At 41.6% G+C, this 13,721-nt stretch overlaps 1 protein-coding gene across 2 annotated transcripts in view; it reads left to right on the forward strand.

The window, feature by feature from the left end:
* Positions 1-13,721, forward strand: part of PTPRB (protein tyrosine phosphatase receptor type B) — a 123,190-nt gene that overhangs the window by 64,988 nt on the left and 44,481 nt on the right. For both annotated transcript variants that reach the window (XM_065934625.1, XM_065934626.1), the window contains 5 exons: positions 1,120-1,383; positions 1,916-2,179; positions 2,978-3,241; positions 6,640-6,909; positions 11,716-11,979. In XM_065934625.1, the coding sequence (XP_065790697.1) occupies positions 1,120-1,383; positions 1,916-2,179; positions 2,978-3,241; positions 6,640-6,909; positions 11,716-11,979 (1,326 nt within the window). The remainder of the gene's footprint in view (positions 1-1,119; positions 1,384-1,915; positions 2,180-2,977; positions 3,242-6,639; positions 6,910-11,715; positions 11,980-13,721) is intronic.

Here is a 13,721-nt window from a genome sequence, read left to right on the forward strand (position 1 = left end):
TTCACAGAATTGTTTATTTATATAGTTATGGGGAATGTCAGGTGCACAAAATTAAATTAATCATAATTCTTGGCTCAGGGTCCTATGTGTCAGTTGCCACTTTGCCAGTTTTGTTTTTTAGGCATTTAATTAATAATTCTTAGTAATTTTATATGTACATCAGAAAGCACTACCCAGAACAAAAGCTAGGGACTTAATAATCCACATCAAATCATGAGATTCCCTCCTCACTAATCCATCCCACAATAGCCATCATCTTGACTCCTATTTTTCTCTCTTGCCTTCCATGTTGCACTTTTATTATTTATGTAATCCTAAAATTATATATATTTTTAAATTTTCAGTTGTTTTGATATAAAATAGGTATTTTCATGCAATATGTAATCTTCTGGAACTTAGATTTTTTTCACTTAATGTTAAATTCATCCATATTTTGTGTTTTGCTGTTAAGGACAAGAAATCTGGATTTTTGTGTTTTGAGTTAAGAAAAATTAATTATGACTTCCATATACTGTTTCACTGTGTTTATTTACCAGTTCATTCATTCAGTCTTCTGTGAATGAGCACCCTCTCTCACACTGGGTTTTATCAGGTTTTTAAATTTTGTCAACCACATGGATGTAAAATCATATTTTACCATGGCCCTAACTAGCATTTCCTTGGTCACCAATGATGCTGAACATATTTTCATGTATCAATTACCACATGTCCTTCCTCTTCTTCCATTTTCTTTTGGATTGTTTATACTCATGTTGGTAACTTATTGTCATATATTGAGTTGCCAAGGTATGCTGGAATTATTAATGTCATTGCCATCATTCATATTAATCATCAGTTATTACATTTCATGTTCCATCTTGTACTGACACTTTGTATAGGCTAACAATAGGATTAGAATTCATTCATCAGGTTCTGTTAAAAAAAGATCCATTTAATCACTCCAAATAGTATAACCATCTTTCCTCTCCAGAAATTTGTGATTTGAAGGTCTAAGATTTTTTTTAAATGCACACAGTAAAGATCTACTCACTTTCCTTTATCATCTGAGATTGTCATCTGTGGTCAATGGCTCCCTCAGAATCATTCTATATCTAGCTGTTTTCTGTTCTCTTTTTTCAGTGCCTAACAAGGTCCAGGGAGTCAGTATCAGCAACTCGGCCAGAAGTGACTATTTAAAGGTATCCTGGGTACATGCCTCTGGAGACTTTGATCACTATGAAGTCACCATTAAAAACAAGAACAACTTCATTCAAACAAAAAGCATTCCCAAGTCTGAAAACGAGTGTATATTTGTTAAGCTCGTCCCTGGACGGTTGTACAGTGTTACTGTTAGTACAAAAAGTGGACAGTATGAAGCCAGTGAACAAGGGAATGGAAGAACAAGTAAGTGGAAAGATTGCAAAATTTGATGGCTGGTTGGGACTTTAAAGGTCATTGAATATATAATTTATCTGAACCTTGAATTTTATCTACTTACTGATCAGTAAATTATATTCCCAGTTAGTCTCACTTGGAATTAACATCATTCAGCCAAGCCAGGACCTTGTAATCACAGAATATTTATTGACAGATAAAAGCAAGCATAGTGGACAAGCAGGAAGGCCAAATTTCGCATTTTTCTTCCCTGTCCTCCTGCATCATGCATTTAAAGTTCTAGACATCTCGTTTTATCTTATGATTGAGATCATAACTCATTTTATAATTATAGTCTACCAACACTTAGCATATAAGATTTATGTAAGGAAAAAAATTACAATTTTAATAGTGGCTTCCAATTTTTCTTGTTTAATTATGCGTGAAGTCGCTGATGTGGTTTATTTGGGGAAGAGCTATGTTTGCCAGTTCTGTGAATGTGATTCATAAATTATTGTGGAGTAAACTCTAATCAGTCACTTTCTCAAACGTCTTCCTATAGTCCCAGAGGCTGTCAAGGATCTCACACTGCAGAACAGGAGCACCGAGGACCTCTGGGTGACGTGGACGCGAGCTGATGGGGATGTCGACCAGTACGAGATCCAGTTGCTCTTCAACGATATGAAAGTATTTCCTCCTTTTCACCTTGTCAGTACTGCAACTGAGTATCGATTCACCTCCCTCACCCCCGGGCGCAAGTATAAAATTCTTGTCTTGACGATTAGTGGAGATGTCCAGCAGTCAGCCTTCATTGAGGGCTTCACAGGTAATTGGAAATCCGGCTCTTGAACCTGACTAGATGGAGCGGTGTATTTAGCATGTTGGGTAGCCAAGTGTTTTGGTTGAGGATTGAGGGCTAAGGGGTGAGGGAGGAGTGGGAAGAAAGGAGAAATTTATCTTGATAGTGACAATGATGTTGTCCAAGCTGGTTTAACAAAACTGAAGTATGATGTAGGGAAGAAGAAAAAGTTTCTGAAAAAAAAGCATTGAATAGATGTGAATAGCTGTTGCCTGTGAGTCATACAAATTAAGTAGAAATAACTGGGTTGGTTGGTTGGTTGTATATTCCTTCTTTGGAACTCTATTGGGAATGTTGCTATAACAGCTAACATTTATTAAGAGTTTACTGTGAACTGGACCCACAGCAAAGAACTTTATGTGGAAATTTTGTTCAGTCCTAACAATTTCATGGACTGGTTACTGTTATTATCACTGCTGTTTTTCTGATGAGGAAATTGAAACTTACAGGGGTTGAGTAATTTGCCTATAGTCCCACAGCTAGTAAATGAGGAAAACAAGACTTGGACCAAGACAGTCCCATTAGCACTCTCTGTATAACTGGCATTCTTCATTTCCACTCACTGGCCTTAATGTCCCTCTAAATTTCCCCTATCAACTTCAGTTCAAGCAGAAAAGTCAGAGAAAAATGGTAGGCTGATAGCAATTTTTTCATATGTATTCTTTCAGTAGATGCCAAAAGGTAGGAAGTATGAAAATTTTAGTTGAAAATTTCCACAACTCATCCTGCAAGTGATTTTTTTTTAAATTTACTGTCTTTTCTTAGTTCCTAGTGTGGTCAAAAATATTCACATTTCTCCCAGCGGGGCAACAGATAGCCTGACAGTGAACTGGACCCCTGGTGGGGGTGATGTGGATTCCTACGTGGTGTCAGCGTTCAGGCAGAATCGAATGGTCGAGTCTCAGACTGTCCTCAAGTACGTCTCTGAGTACACGTTCCAGAGGCTGGAGGCTGGCGAGCAGTATCGGATCGTGATCGCTTCTGTCAGTGGGTCCCAGAAGAACCAGATCGACGCGCTTGGGCGGACAAGTAAGTGTCCATCTGGAAAAGAGCCAGATAGTTCTCCAGGGCCATTCACAAATGGACAATATCCAAATTCAAAACCACTAACTTTATACAGTTCAATGTGGTTTGAAGAGCTTTTCTCATATTTTTTTCCTTGCATTTTCCTTTTTTAATAGAGATGTTCAAAGCAATGAAAGGTAATTAGAAACCAAATCATATGAAGATTTTTTTCTCACTCAAGGAATATAAATAGCTGATTTTCTAACATATGCATTTTTCAAAAGTTTACTTCTTTCTATCAATTATTTAAAGAAAAATACACTTATGTCATCTATTTCATTTGTGATAAATTAATAATATTCTGTTTATTTATATTAATGCATGCTAAGTCACTTCAGTCATGTCCAATTCTTTGCGACCCCATGAACCATAGCCTGCTAGGCTCCTCTGTCCATGGGATTCTCAGGCAAGAATACTGGGGTGGGTTGCCATGTCCTCCTCCAGGGGATCTTCCTGACCCAGGGATTGAACCCATGTCTCTTACATCTCCTGCCTTGGCAGGCAGGTTCTTTACCACTAGCACCACCTGGGAAGTCCATTTATTCATATATTAATCAGTTCAGTTCAGTCACTCAGTCGTGTCCAACTGCTTGCAACGCCATGGGCTATAGCACATCAGGCCTCCATGTCATCACCAACTCCTGGAGCTTGCTCAAATTCATGTCCATCAAGTCGGTGATGCAACCCAACCCAACCCAACTCTGTCATCCCCTTCTCCTCTTGCCTTCAGTCTTTCCCAGCATCAGGGTCTTTTCCAATGAGTCAGTTCTTCACATCAGGTGGTCAAAGTATTGGAGTTTCAGCTTCAGCATCAGTCCTTCCAATGAATATTCAGGACTGATTTCCTTTAGGATGGACTGGTTTGATGTCCTTGCAGTCCAAGGGACTCTCAAGAGTCTTCTCCAACACCACAGTTCAAAAGCATCAGTTCTTTGGCACTCAGCCTTCTTTATTGTCCAACTCTCACATCCATACATGACTGCTGTCAAAACCATAGCTTTGACCAGGCGGAACTTTGTCACCAAAGTAATGTCTCTGCTTTTTAATATGCTGTCTAGGTTTGTCATAGATTTTCTTCCAAGGAGTAAGCATCTTTTAATTTCATGGTTGCAGTCACCATCTGCATTTATATTAATAGCACTATTCATATAGTGCTTTCAAAACAAAAATAAGCTAGAAGCACCCTGTAAATACCAGGCATCTAAAATGATCCTTAGGAACTTTCCTGGTGGACCAGTGTTTAAGACTTCACCTTCCAATGCAAGGGTGCAGATTTGATCCCTGGTCAGGGAGCTAAGATCCCACATTCTTCAGAGCCAAAAAACCAAAACATAAAACAGAAGCAACCTTGTAACAAATTCAATAAAGACTTTTAAAATGGTCCAGTCTACATCAAAAAAAATCTTTAAAAAATAGTAAAATGATCTTTAGCCACACTACAAGATAGAGATCATTATCTTCACTTTATAGATGAGGAAAGTAAGGCTCAGAAAGTTTATGAAACATTATCAAGGATACAAGGCCTAGAACTATAATTCACATCTAAGTGGCTCTGACTCCAAACCTCATGGTCTCTCTACCACGACACTATATGTGCTAGATATCTTCTACGCTCGTAGCCGTTTATTTAGTTGTGGGACCCAGGCCTCTGTGCTGTGCCCTGCCTGCCTCTATTTCATATGTATCTCCAACTGTATGTCAAGCACTATGTTAGAAAATGGGAAGTTAACACCACGATAGAGCCCTTGAGCAAAGAAGTCTACAATCTAGAGAAGGAAGCAGAGAAGTGAAAAGGCAATTACAGTACAACACAATACATGTTAAAATAAAGGTAAAAAAGGGATATTATAGAAGCAAGCAAAAAGAGTCAGGGGGACTTGCCTGGTGGTCCAATGGGTAAGACTCCCTGCTCCCAATACAGGGGGCCTGGGTTCAATTCCTGGTCTGGGAACTAGATCCTACATGCCACAGCTAAAGATCCTGCATTCTGCAACTAGGACCTGGCACAGCCAAATAAATAAATAAATATTTGGGGGGAAAAAAGAGTCAGGGAAGGCTTCCAGGAGAAAGTAACATTTAAAAAGACACTAGGAAATCATCCTGGTGAAGTATATGTTGATCAGGTTCAAGCAGAAAAGCGAGGGCCTGGAGGGAAGAGATTGCATGGCACCTTTGAAGAGCCACACACCATTATTTCTAGAATAAAGATGTGAGCCATGTGGCCAAGTAGGTAGATGGACCTAATTGCCAAGGGCCTCATTGTTAAAATTATAGAATTACAGAGAGCGATGAAGGGCCGTCAGCACTGTGTGCTATGAGAATCTGCCAAACACTGCAGTTTGGAGCAGTGGAACATGAGGAAACTCTGGTCAAGAGACACTTGCAGTGCTGTGGGTGAGAAATGCCTGTCCTAGGCTGGTGCAGTAGAGAAGCAGAGAAGTGGAGAGACCCAAGAGATGCAAGACTTAAGATGCAGGAATGGCAGGACTCATGCTTGATTATGTAGAAGGGTGAGGGTGACAAGTCAAGTTTCTGACTTGGACCAAGACGTAGAAACAACGAGCACTAAGGAGGTGGGGGAAGGGAGATGAGGAGTTCGATTGGGCATCTTGAGAGCTGGGAGTCTGTGGAACATCCAGAGAGGAATGTCATTTGCACAACTAGAAGAGAGGTCTGAACTGAGTTTAAATCTGGGGGTCATCACCACATGGGTGACAATTCAAATTATGGGAGTGTATATATGATCTCTTGAGGAGACTGGGTAGAATGAGAAAAAATATAAGCATAGAACACTAAATATTATTAATAAACAATACCATCTGGCCTTTCACATCAGAAGTCGTAGGACAAAGACTGTTACATGCTAGTGCTTAGGTCAAGGCTTGAAGGTTTGATTTGAGTTAATCTCGGGAAGGAAAGTCTAAATAACGTAATTTAGTCATCCAAACTATATTCATTGAATGTAAGTTTGTTCAGCATTCTTCCACTTTGTAAATACTTAGATATGTATCACTCTGCCTATCAGTGTCACTCTCACTAATTTTTCTACTTGTTTGACTTCAAGATCCTTTCTAAATCAGAGGGGGAAAATAGAGAATCTAACCAGTTATATGGCTAACTCAGGTCAAGAAGTACTGGGTTGGCCCCAAAAGTCCATTCCATTGGGTGTTACAGAAAAATCTGAACGAGCTTTTTTGCCAGACCAGTACTTTCTCCGAAGGGAACATGAAGAGTCTCAATGCAACCATGAGGCATCACCTTCCATCTGCAGTTGATTTAGGGAAGTTTTTCTCAATTGATTATTTTGCCCTAAGTGATGGAACCTGCTTCTCTCTCTCTCTCTTTTTTTTTTTTTTTTGCAGTCCCAGCATCTGTCCAGGGAATAACTGCAGACAATGCATACAGTAGTCATTCCTTAATAGTAAGTTGGCAAAAAGCTGTTGGCACAGCAGAAAGATATGACATCCTACTTCTGAGTGAAAATGGGATGCTCCTGAGTAACACATCAGAGGCGGCTGCCACGAAGCAGCACAAGTTTGAAGACCTAACACCAGGGAAGAAATACAAGATACAGATCCTGACCGTCAGCGGAGGCCTGTTCAGCAAGGAAGCCCAAACAGAAGGCCGAACAGGTAATTCGCACAGCTTACTCTTTTGTGCAAGATACCTCCTTGTCTGCCATTGCCTAAGGACCGCAGACTCAAAGGGATGAAGCAGTATTGGGAGATGAAGTCTATTCCTTGATGCAGCAGGAACATTCATGGTGATCTGCCACTCCCACACCAGCTGGCCTGTTCACACAGCCTTCAGCTCGCCACACTCCCAAGATTCTTCATTAAACTGGCTCTGCTCATTTCTTATTGTTGCTGTAATATATTGTCACTAACTTTGTAGCTCAAACAACACAAATATATCATCTTACAGTTCTGTAGATCAAAATCGGAAAATAAGCCTCGTGGCGTTAAAATCAAGGTGTCAGGTCACAGAAGGGCTGTGTTTCTATTCTAGAGACTTTACGGGGAGAATCTATTCCTTGCCTTTTCAGTTCTAGAGGTCACTCACGTTTCTTCCAGGAGTGACTTCACTCCAACTTCTCTGCTCTTTCGCCTCCTCCTTCCATCTTTCATGGACTGTGGTGATTCCATTGGTCACCACCTGGACAATCCCGAATAATCTTGTCACCTCAAGATCCTTGACTCAATCACACTTGCAAAGTCTGTTTTGCCACAGACTGTTTTGACACATAGTCCATGGGGTCACAAAGAGTCAGACATGACTGAGCAGCTGTATGTGTTCCTAAGTCACTTCAGTCATGTCTGACTCTTTGTTCCCCCTTGGAATGTAGCCTGCCAGGGTCCTCTGTCCTTGGGATTCACCAGCCAAGAATACTGGAGTGGGTTGCCATATTCTTCTCCAGGGGATCTTCCCAACCCAGGGATCAAACCCACATCTCTTAAGTCTGCTGCATTGGCAGGCGGGTCCTTTACCACTAGTGCCCCCTAGGAAGCCAGGCGACTGAACAGCTAACACACACTTTCACTAGGTCTGAAAGGGTTTGATGTTGATAGGAACATAAATTATGTATGCTTCTCATCCTGAAAGAGGTGACCAACACTTGGGGGAGACAGACATGTGGACAAACAATGACAACACGTTGTGATAAAGGTTGTATATAAGACAGGAAGGTCCAGCGCCAAGGGGAGCATGGAGGAGGGGGCATTGGGAAGTTTTAAAAGTGACTTTTCAGTACCACCATGAAGGATGAAACAATTATCCACGTGGAGAAAAGCCAGAAGGACACCGGTGTAGACAGATGACTGGATGCCACCACAGGCAGGTGTGAGAGGAGCAGTGAGGTTTTGTGGGAACTGAAGTGTGTCTGACATGGTGGCAACGTGAGGCTGGAAAGGTAGGTTGGGGCCAATTAGAGAGTGCCTGGTGTGCCTTCCTCAGGAATTTATGTTTCATCTTATAAAATAAAGAAAATAATAAAAGTTTTTCAGCCAGAGAGTGAATGTTTTGTAATAAAAATGTGTACTTAAAAAAAAAAAAAAGATAAATCAAATGGCAGTGAGGAATAGATTGAATGGAGGAGAGACCAGAGGTGAGAAGACCAGTTCATTAATGCATGTGTTATGAAGCACCTACTGTGTGTGTGAGGCACTGTTTAAATGTTGGATACACAGAAATGAGTAAAATAAACCCTCATGGTCATAAAGCCTATCTTCTAGCAGAGGAGAAAGGCAATAAACAAAGAGGTAAAAAGTAGAATAGGATACTTGTGGACACAGCGGTGGGAAGGAGAGGGTAGGACAAATTGAGAAAGTAGCATCGACATATATATACTATCATGTGTATATATATCATGATATATGCACACTATCAGGTGTAAAACAGATAGCTAGTGGGAAGCTGTGTATAACACAGGGAGGCCAGCCTGGTGCTCCGTGATGATAAGAAGGGGAGGGAGACTCAAGAGGGAGGGTATATTACTTACATATATAATTTGCATTGTTATATGGCAGAAACCAACACAGCACTATAAAGTAATTATCCTCTAATTAAAAACTAAAAGAAATATATAGTAGGTTAGATGGTAATGAATACTTAGGAGAGAACTTCCCTGGTAGCTCAGCTGGTAAAGAATCCACCTGCAATGCAGGAGACCCCAGTTTGATTCCTGGGTCAGGAAGATCCCCTGGAGAAGGAAATGGCCACCCACTCCAGTATTCTGGTCTGGAGAATTCCATGCTCTGAATAGTCCATGGGGTCACAAAGAGTCGGACATGACTAAGCAACTTTTGCTTTTCACTGAGAAGAAAATTAAAGCAGGAAAGTGGGTTAGCAAGTGTTAGAAGCTTAACATTTTAGATAGTACAGTCCTGAAAGGTTTTGTTGAGAGGGTGACAGTTGAGTAAAAATTAAAAAAAAATTTGAGAAAGAGAATGGTATAGATATTTAGGGAAGAGTATCCCCAATTAGCACCACTTGGCAAGCAGAGGTAAAGAACCCACCTGCCAATGCAAGTTAGATGTAAGAGACGCCAGTTCGATCCCTGAGTTGGGAAGATCCCCTGGAGAAGGGAATGGCAATCCACTCCAGTATTTTTGCCTAGAGAATCCCATGGACAGAGAAGCCTGGCAGGCTCTAGTTCATGGAGTCACACAGAGTTGGACATGGCTGAGCTACTTAGCCCATCCCCAAGTAGAGCAAACAGCAAGGCGAAGATCCTGAGGTGGGAGGGTGGAGGCCAGTTGGAGGAGCAGTAATGGGGCTGCTGTTGGCAGACACAGTGAGTGACAACAGAATGGGAGGAGGTGGTTAGAGCGATGACAGGGATCCTAAGATGATGGCAGTCATAGAAACAATAAGGGTCCAAAGCTAAACTAACTCGGGGGCCAGATGAATAGTAGATACAATGAAGAAATAGCCCTGTGTTAGATAACATGGCGCTGAGTGGCTGAGTGGAGTGTAAGAGGAGGAATGGAAGAAGATTCTAGAGTTTCTACATGGGGTATCTGGTGGAAGATGACTCTATTAACTCAGATAAGAGAAGCAGGAAGAGAGAGGGTTGAGGAAAAAGACACAGGGCTCAGTCCCGGACTGAGTTTGAGTTGTCTGGATGATGTGAGAGAGAGGTGAACGATAGGTCATTGAAAAGTGAGAAAAGAAAAGTGAGCTGGGGATGGAGATTGGGATAAAAATTCTAGTTAAATTCTCCATGTTTTAGTCTCTTCAGGATTCTGTACCGAGAATACCATAAACTAAATGGTTTAAACAACACATTCAGTTCAGTTCAATTCAGTCACTCAGTCATGTCCGACTCTTTGCGACCCCATGAATTGCAGCACGCCAGGCCTCCCTGTCCATCACCAGCTCCCGGAGTTTACTCAAACTTATGCCCATCGAGTCGGTGATGCCATCCAGCCATCTCATCCTCTGTTGTCCCCTTCTCCTCCTGCCCCCAATCCCTCCCAGAACCAAGGTCTTTTCCAATAAGTCAACTGTTCGCATGAGGTGGCCAAAGTATTGGAGATTCAGCTTCAGCATCAGTCCTTCCAATGAACACCCAGGACTGATCTCCTTTAGGATGGACTGGTTGGATCTCCTTGCAGTCCTAGGGACTCTCAAGAGTCTTCTCCAACACCATAATTCAAAAGCATCAATTTTTCGGTGCTCAGCTTTCTTCACAATCCAACTCTCACATCCATACATGACCACAACAGCACATTAAACAGACATTAATGCTCACAGTTCTGGAGGCTGGAACGTCAAGGTCAAGACTCCAACAGATTCGGTGTCTGGTGAGGGCCCATTTTCTGGCTTTCGGGCAGGACAGGAGCACCCTCTGTGGTCTCTTTCATAAGGCACTGATCCCACTCACAAGGTCTCCACCCTTAAGACCTAATTATCTCCCACTGGCTACACCCACTAGGCTTCAACGAATGAATTTGGTGCCTGGAGGGAGGAGCACAAACTTGCAGACCATAGCAATCTATAAAGTGACTGGAATTGATTGCTGAGTTAATATTATGCATTATGAAGGGGACAGAGAATGATACCATGGGAAATACCAGCTTTTAAGGATCTGGCATAAGGAGAGGGGAAAAGCAAAACAGCCCAAAAAAGTGTTTGGAGTGGAGAACCCAAGAGAAACTGAGACAGATGTCCTGTCTTATTTCCACTGGCATCTTAAGACTTCTTGGGTATCAGACAGCATCTGTGCCAGTAGTCTGGAAGCAGGTTGTTTCTGGTGGCACTTGATCACCTTGCCAGCAGGTAGCATGGAAGGGCAAAAGGGTTGGAAAATCTTCATGTAAATCTTTTATATATATATATAGTTTTGGCTTTTGCTCTTCCTTCTCTTTCCAATTGTTGTTGTTCAGTCACGTCCAACTCTTTGTGACCCCATGGACTGTAGCACAGCAGGCTCCTCTGTCCTCCTCTATCTCTTTCCTATATCCCTAATAGAATTTTCTTCCTGCTTGATTTTCCTTTCCTTGCCCACTCACTCCTCCACTCTACCCTTCCCTTCAATGGTCACTTTTTAGCTCTCAGATGGCACTCAGAAATAGTTTTTTTTGTTTGTTTTTTTAATCTCTGAACTAGCTCTTAGTATTGGAAAAACATTTAGTTACACAAGTCAGACTAACATTTATTTTATATGCAAAAAATGTCTTTGAATATAGTATTCCATTAGTGGTTTTTTTTGTTCTCTTGAGGTTTTGTTTTTTAACATTAACAGTTCCAGCATCAATAATTCACAATATTCAGATTTATTTGCTTTGGGGGGTCTCCATGAAGTCAAGTATTTTCAAAAGCAGACACCACGTGTTTTGAGCTTCTTGTTGGAGTGTGGCCATCCAGGCGTCAATCTGGGGCTGTGTCAGAAATGTGCCAAAACTCAATCTCTCTCTCCTGCTTCCTGATTTTTCCAGTCCCAGCAGCTGTCACCAATCTGAGGATCACAGAGAACTCCACCCGACACCTGTCCTTTAGCTGGACCCCCTCAGAGGGGGAGCTCAACTCCTACAACATCTTTCTGTACAACCCAGATCGAACTCTTAAGGATCGAGCTCAGGTTGACCCGCAAGTCCAGAGCTTCTCCTTCCAGAACTTGCTACAAGGTCGAATGTACAGAATGGTGATTGTGACTCACAGTGGGGAGCTGTCGAATGAATCTTTCATATTTGGGAGAACAGGTAAGACCTGGACTCAAACTGTAATGAACAGCAGGGAAATTGTCACGGTACTCACTGGCTTTTCCTTCATTTGATTTTAGTTTCCTACTCTACCCAGGGTGTAGCTTTATTTGAAATTTGTGACCTTTATATGAAATTTCTGACCCTAAATCAGACATTTGATTTATATGTCAAAATAGTTTCTGCTTTGTTTCCACCATGTGTTTACCTCATAAGAGTTTGGTGGAAAAATGAATCTGGCTCCTCCACTTGCCAGCAAACCACTACAAGAGGGTTATAACACATTGGGTTCAATTCAAACTGTGCCTTTCAGCTTTGTACAAGAAGTAGATGGAGTGGAGAGCAGGTGCAAAGGAGGGCAGCTGCAAATGGGACAAAAAGCAATGACCACTGTGAATCAGAAACACAGCACTCGATGCAGTGAACACAAGAGTTCCAGGAAAATGCAAAAGAAGCATGTCTGGGTTTCACATAAGAAACTGAATCTACTCTTTCTCCATTGTTGCAGTTCAGTTGCTCAGTCATCCCCAACTCTTTGTGACTCCATGGACCGCAGCACACCTGGCTTCCCTGTCCTTCACCGTCTCCCAGAGCTTGCTCAAACTCACGTCCATCAAGTTGGTGATGCCATCCAACCATCTCATCCTCTGTTGTCCTCCTTCTCTTCCTTCCTTCAATCTTTCCCAGCATCGGGGTCTTTTCTAATGACTTGGTTGTTTGCATCAGGTGGCCAAAGTACTGGAGCTTCAGCTTCAGCATCAGTCCTTACAAAGAATATTCAGGATTGATTTCCTTTGCAGTCCAAGGTACTCTCAAGTGTCTTCTTCAACACCACAGTTAAAAAGCATCAATTCTTCCACACTCAGTCTTCTTTATGATCCAGCTCACATCTATACATGACTATTGGAAAAACCATAGCTTTGGCTATACTGATCTTTGTCAGCAAAGTAATGTATCTACTTTTTAATATGCTGTCTAGGTTTGTCACAGCTTTTCTTCCAAGAAGTAAGCATCTTTTAATTTTATGGATGCAGTCATCATCTGCAGTGATTTTGGAGCCCAAGAAAATAAAGTCTGTCACTGTTTCCATGGTTTCCCCATCTATTTGCCATGAAGTGATGGGACCGGATGCCATGATCTTGGTTTTTTGAATGCTGAGTTTTAAACCAGCTTTTTCACTCTCCTCTTTCACCTTCATTAAGAGGCTCTTTAGTTCCTCTTCACTTTCTGTCATAAGGGTGGTGTCATCTGCATATCTGAGGTTATTGATATTTCTCCCAGCAATCTTGATTCCAGCTTGTGCTTCATCTAGCCTGGCACTTCGCATGAAGTACTCTGCATATAAGTTAAATAAGCAAGGTGACAATATACAGCCTTGACATACTCCTTTCCGAATTTGGAACCAGTCCATTGTCCCATGTCCGGTTCTAACTGTTGCTTCTTTACCTGTATATGAGTTTCAAAGGAGGCAGGTAAGGTTATCTGATATTCCCATCTCTTTAAGAATTTTCCACAGTTTGTTGTGATCCACATAGTCAAAGGCTTTAGCATAATCAATGAAGCAGAAGTAGATGTTTTTCTGGAATTCTCTTGCTTTTTCTATGATCCAGTAGATGTTGGCAATTTGATCTCTGGTTCCTCTGCCTTTTCTAAATCCAGCTTGAACATCTGGATGTTCGTGGTTCACATATTGTTGAAGCCTAGCTTGGAAAATTTTGAGCACTGCTTTGTTGGAACGTAAG

The sequence above is a fragment of the Muntiacus reevesi genome, chromosome 4 (genome assembly GCF_963930625.1).
Source record: "Muntiacus reevesi chromosome 4, mMunRee1.1, whole genome shotgun sequence".
In the NCBI taxonomy this organism is placed as follows: domain Eukaryota; kingdom Metazoa; phylum Chordata; class Mammalia; order Artiodactyla; family Cervidae; genus Muntiacus; species Muntiacus reevesi.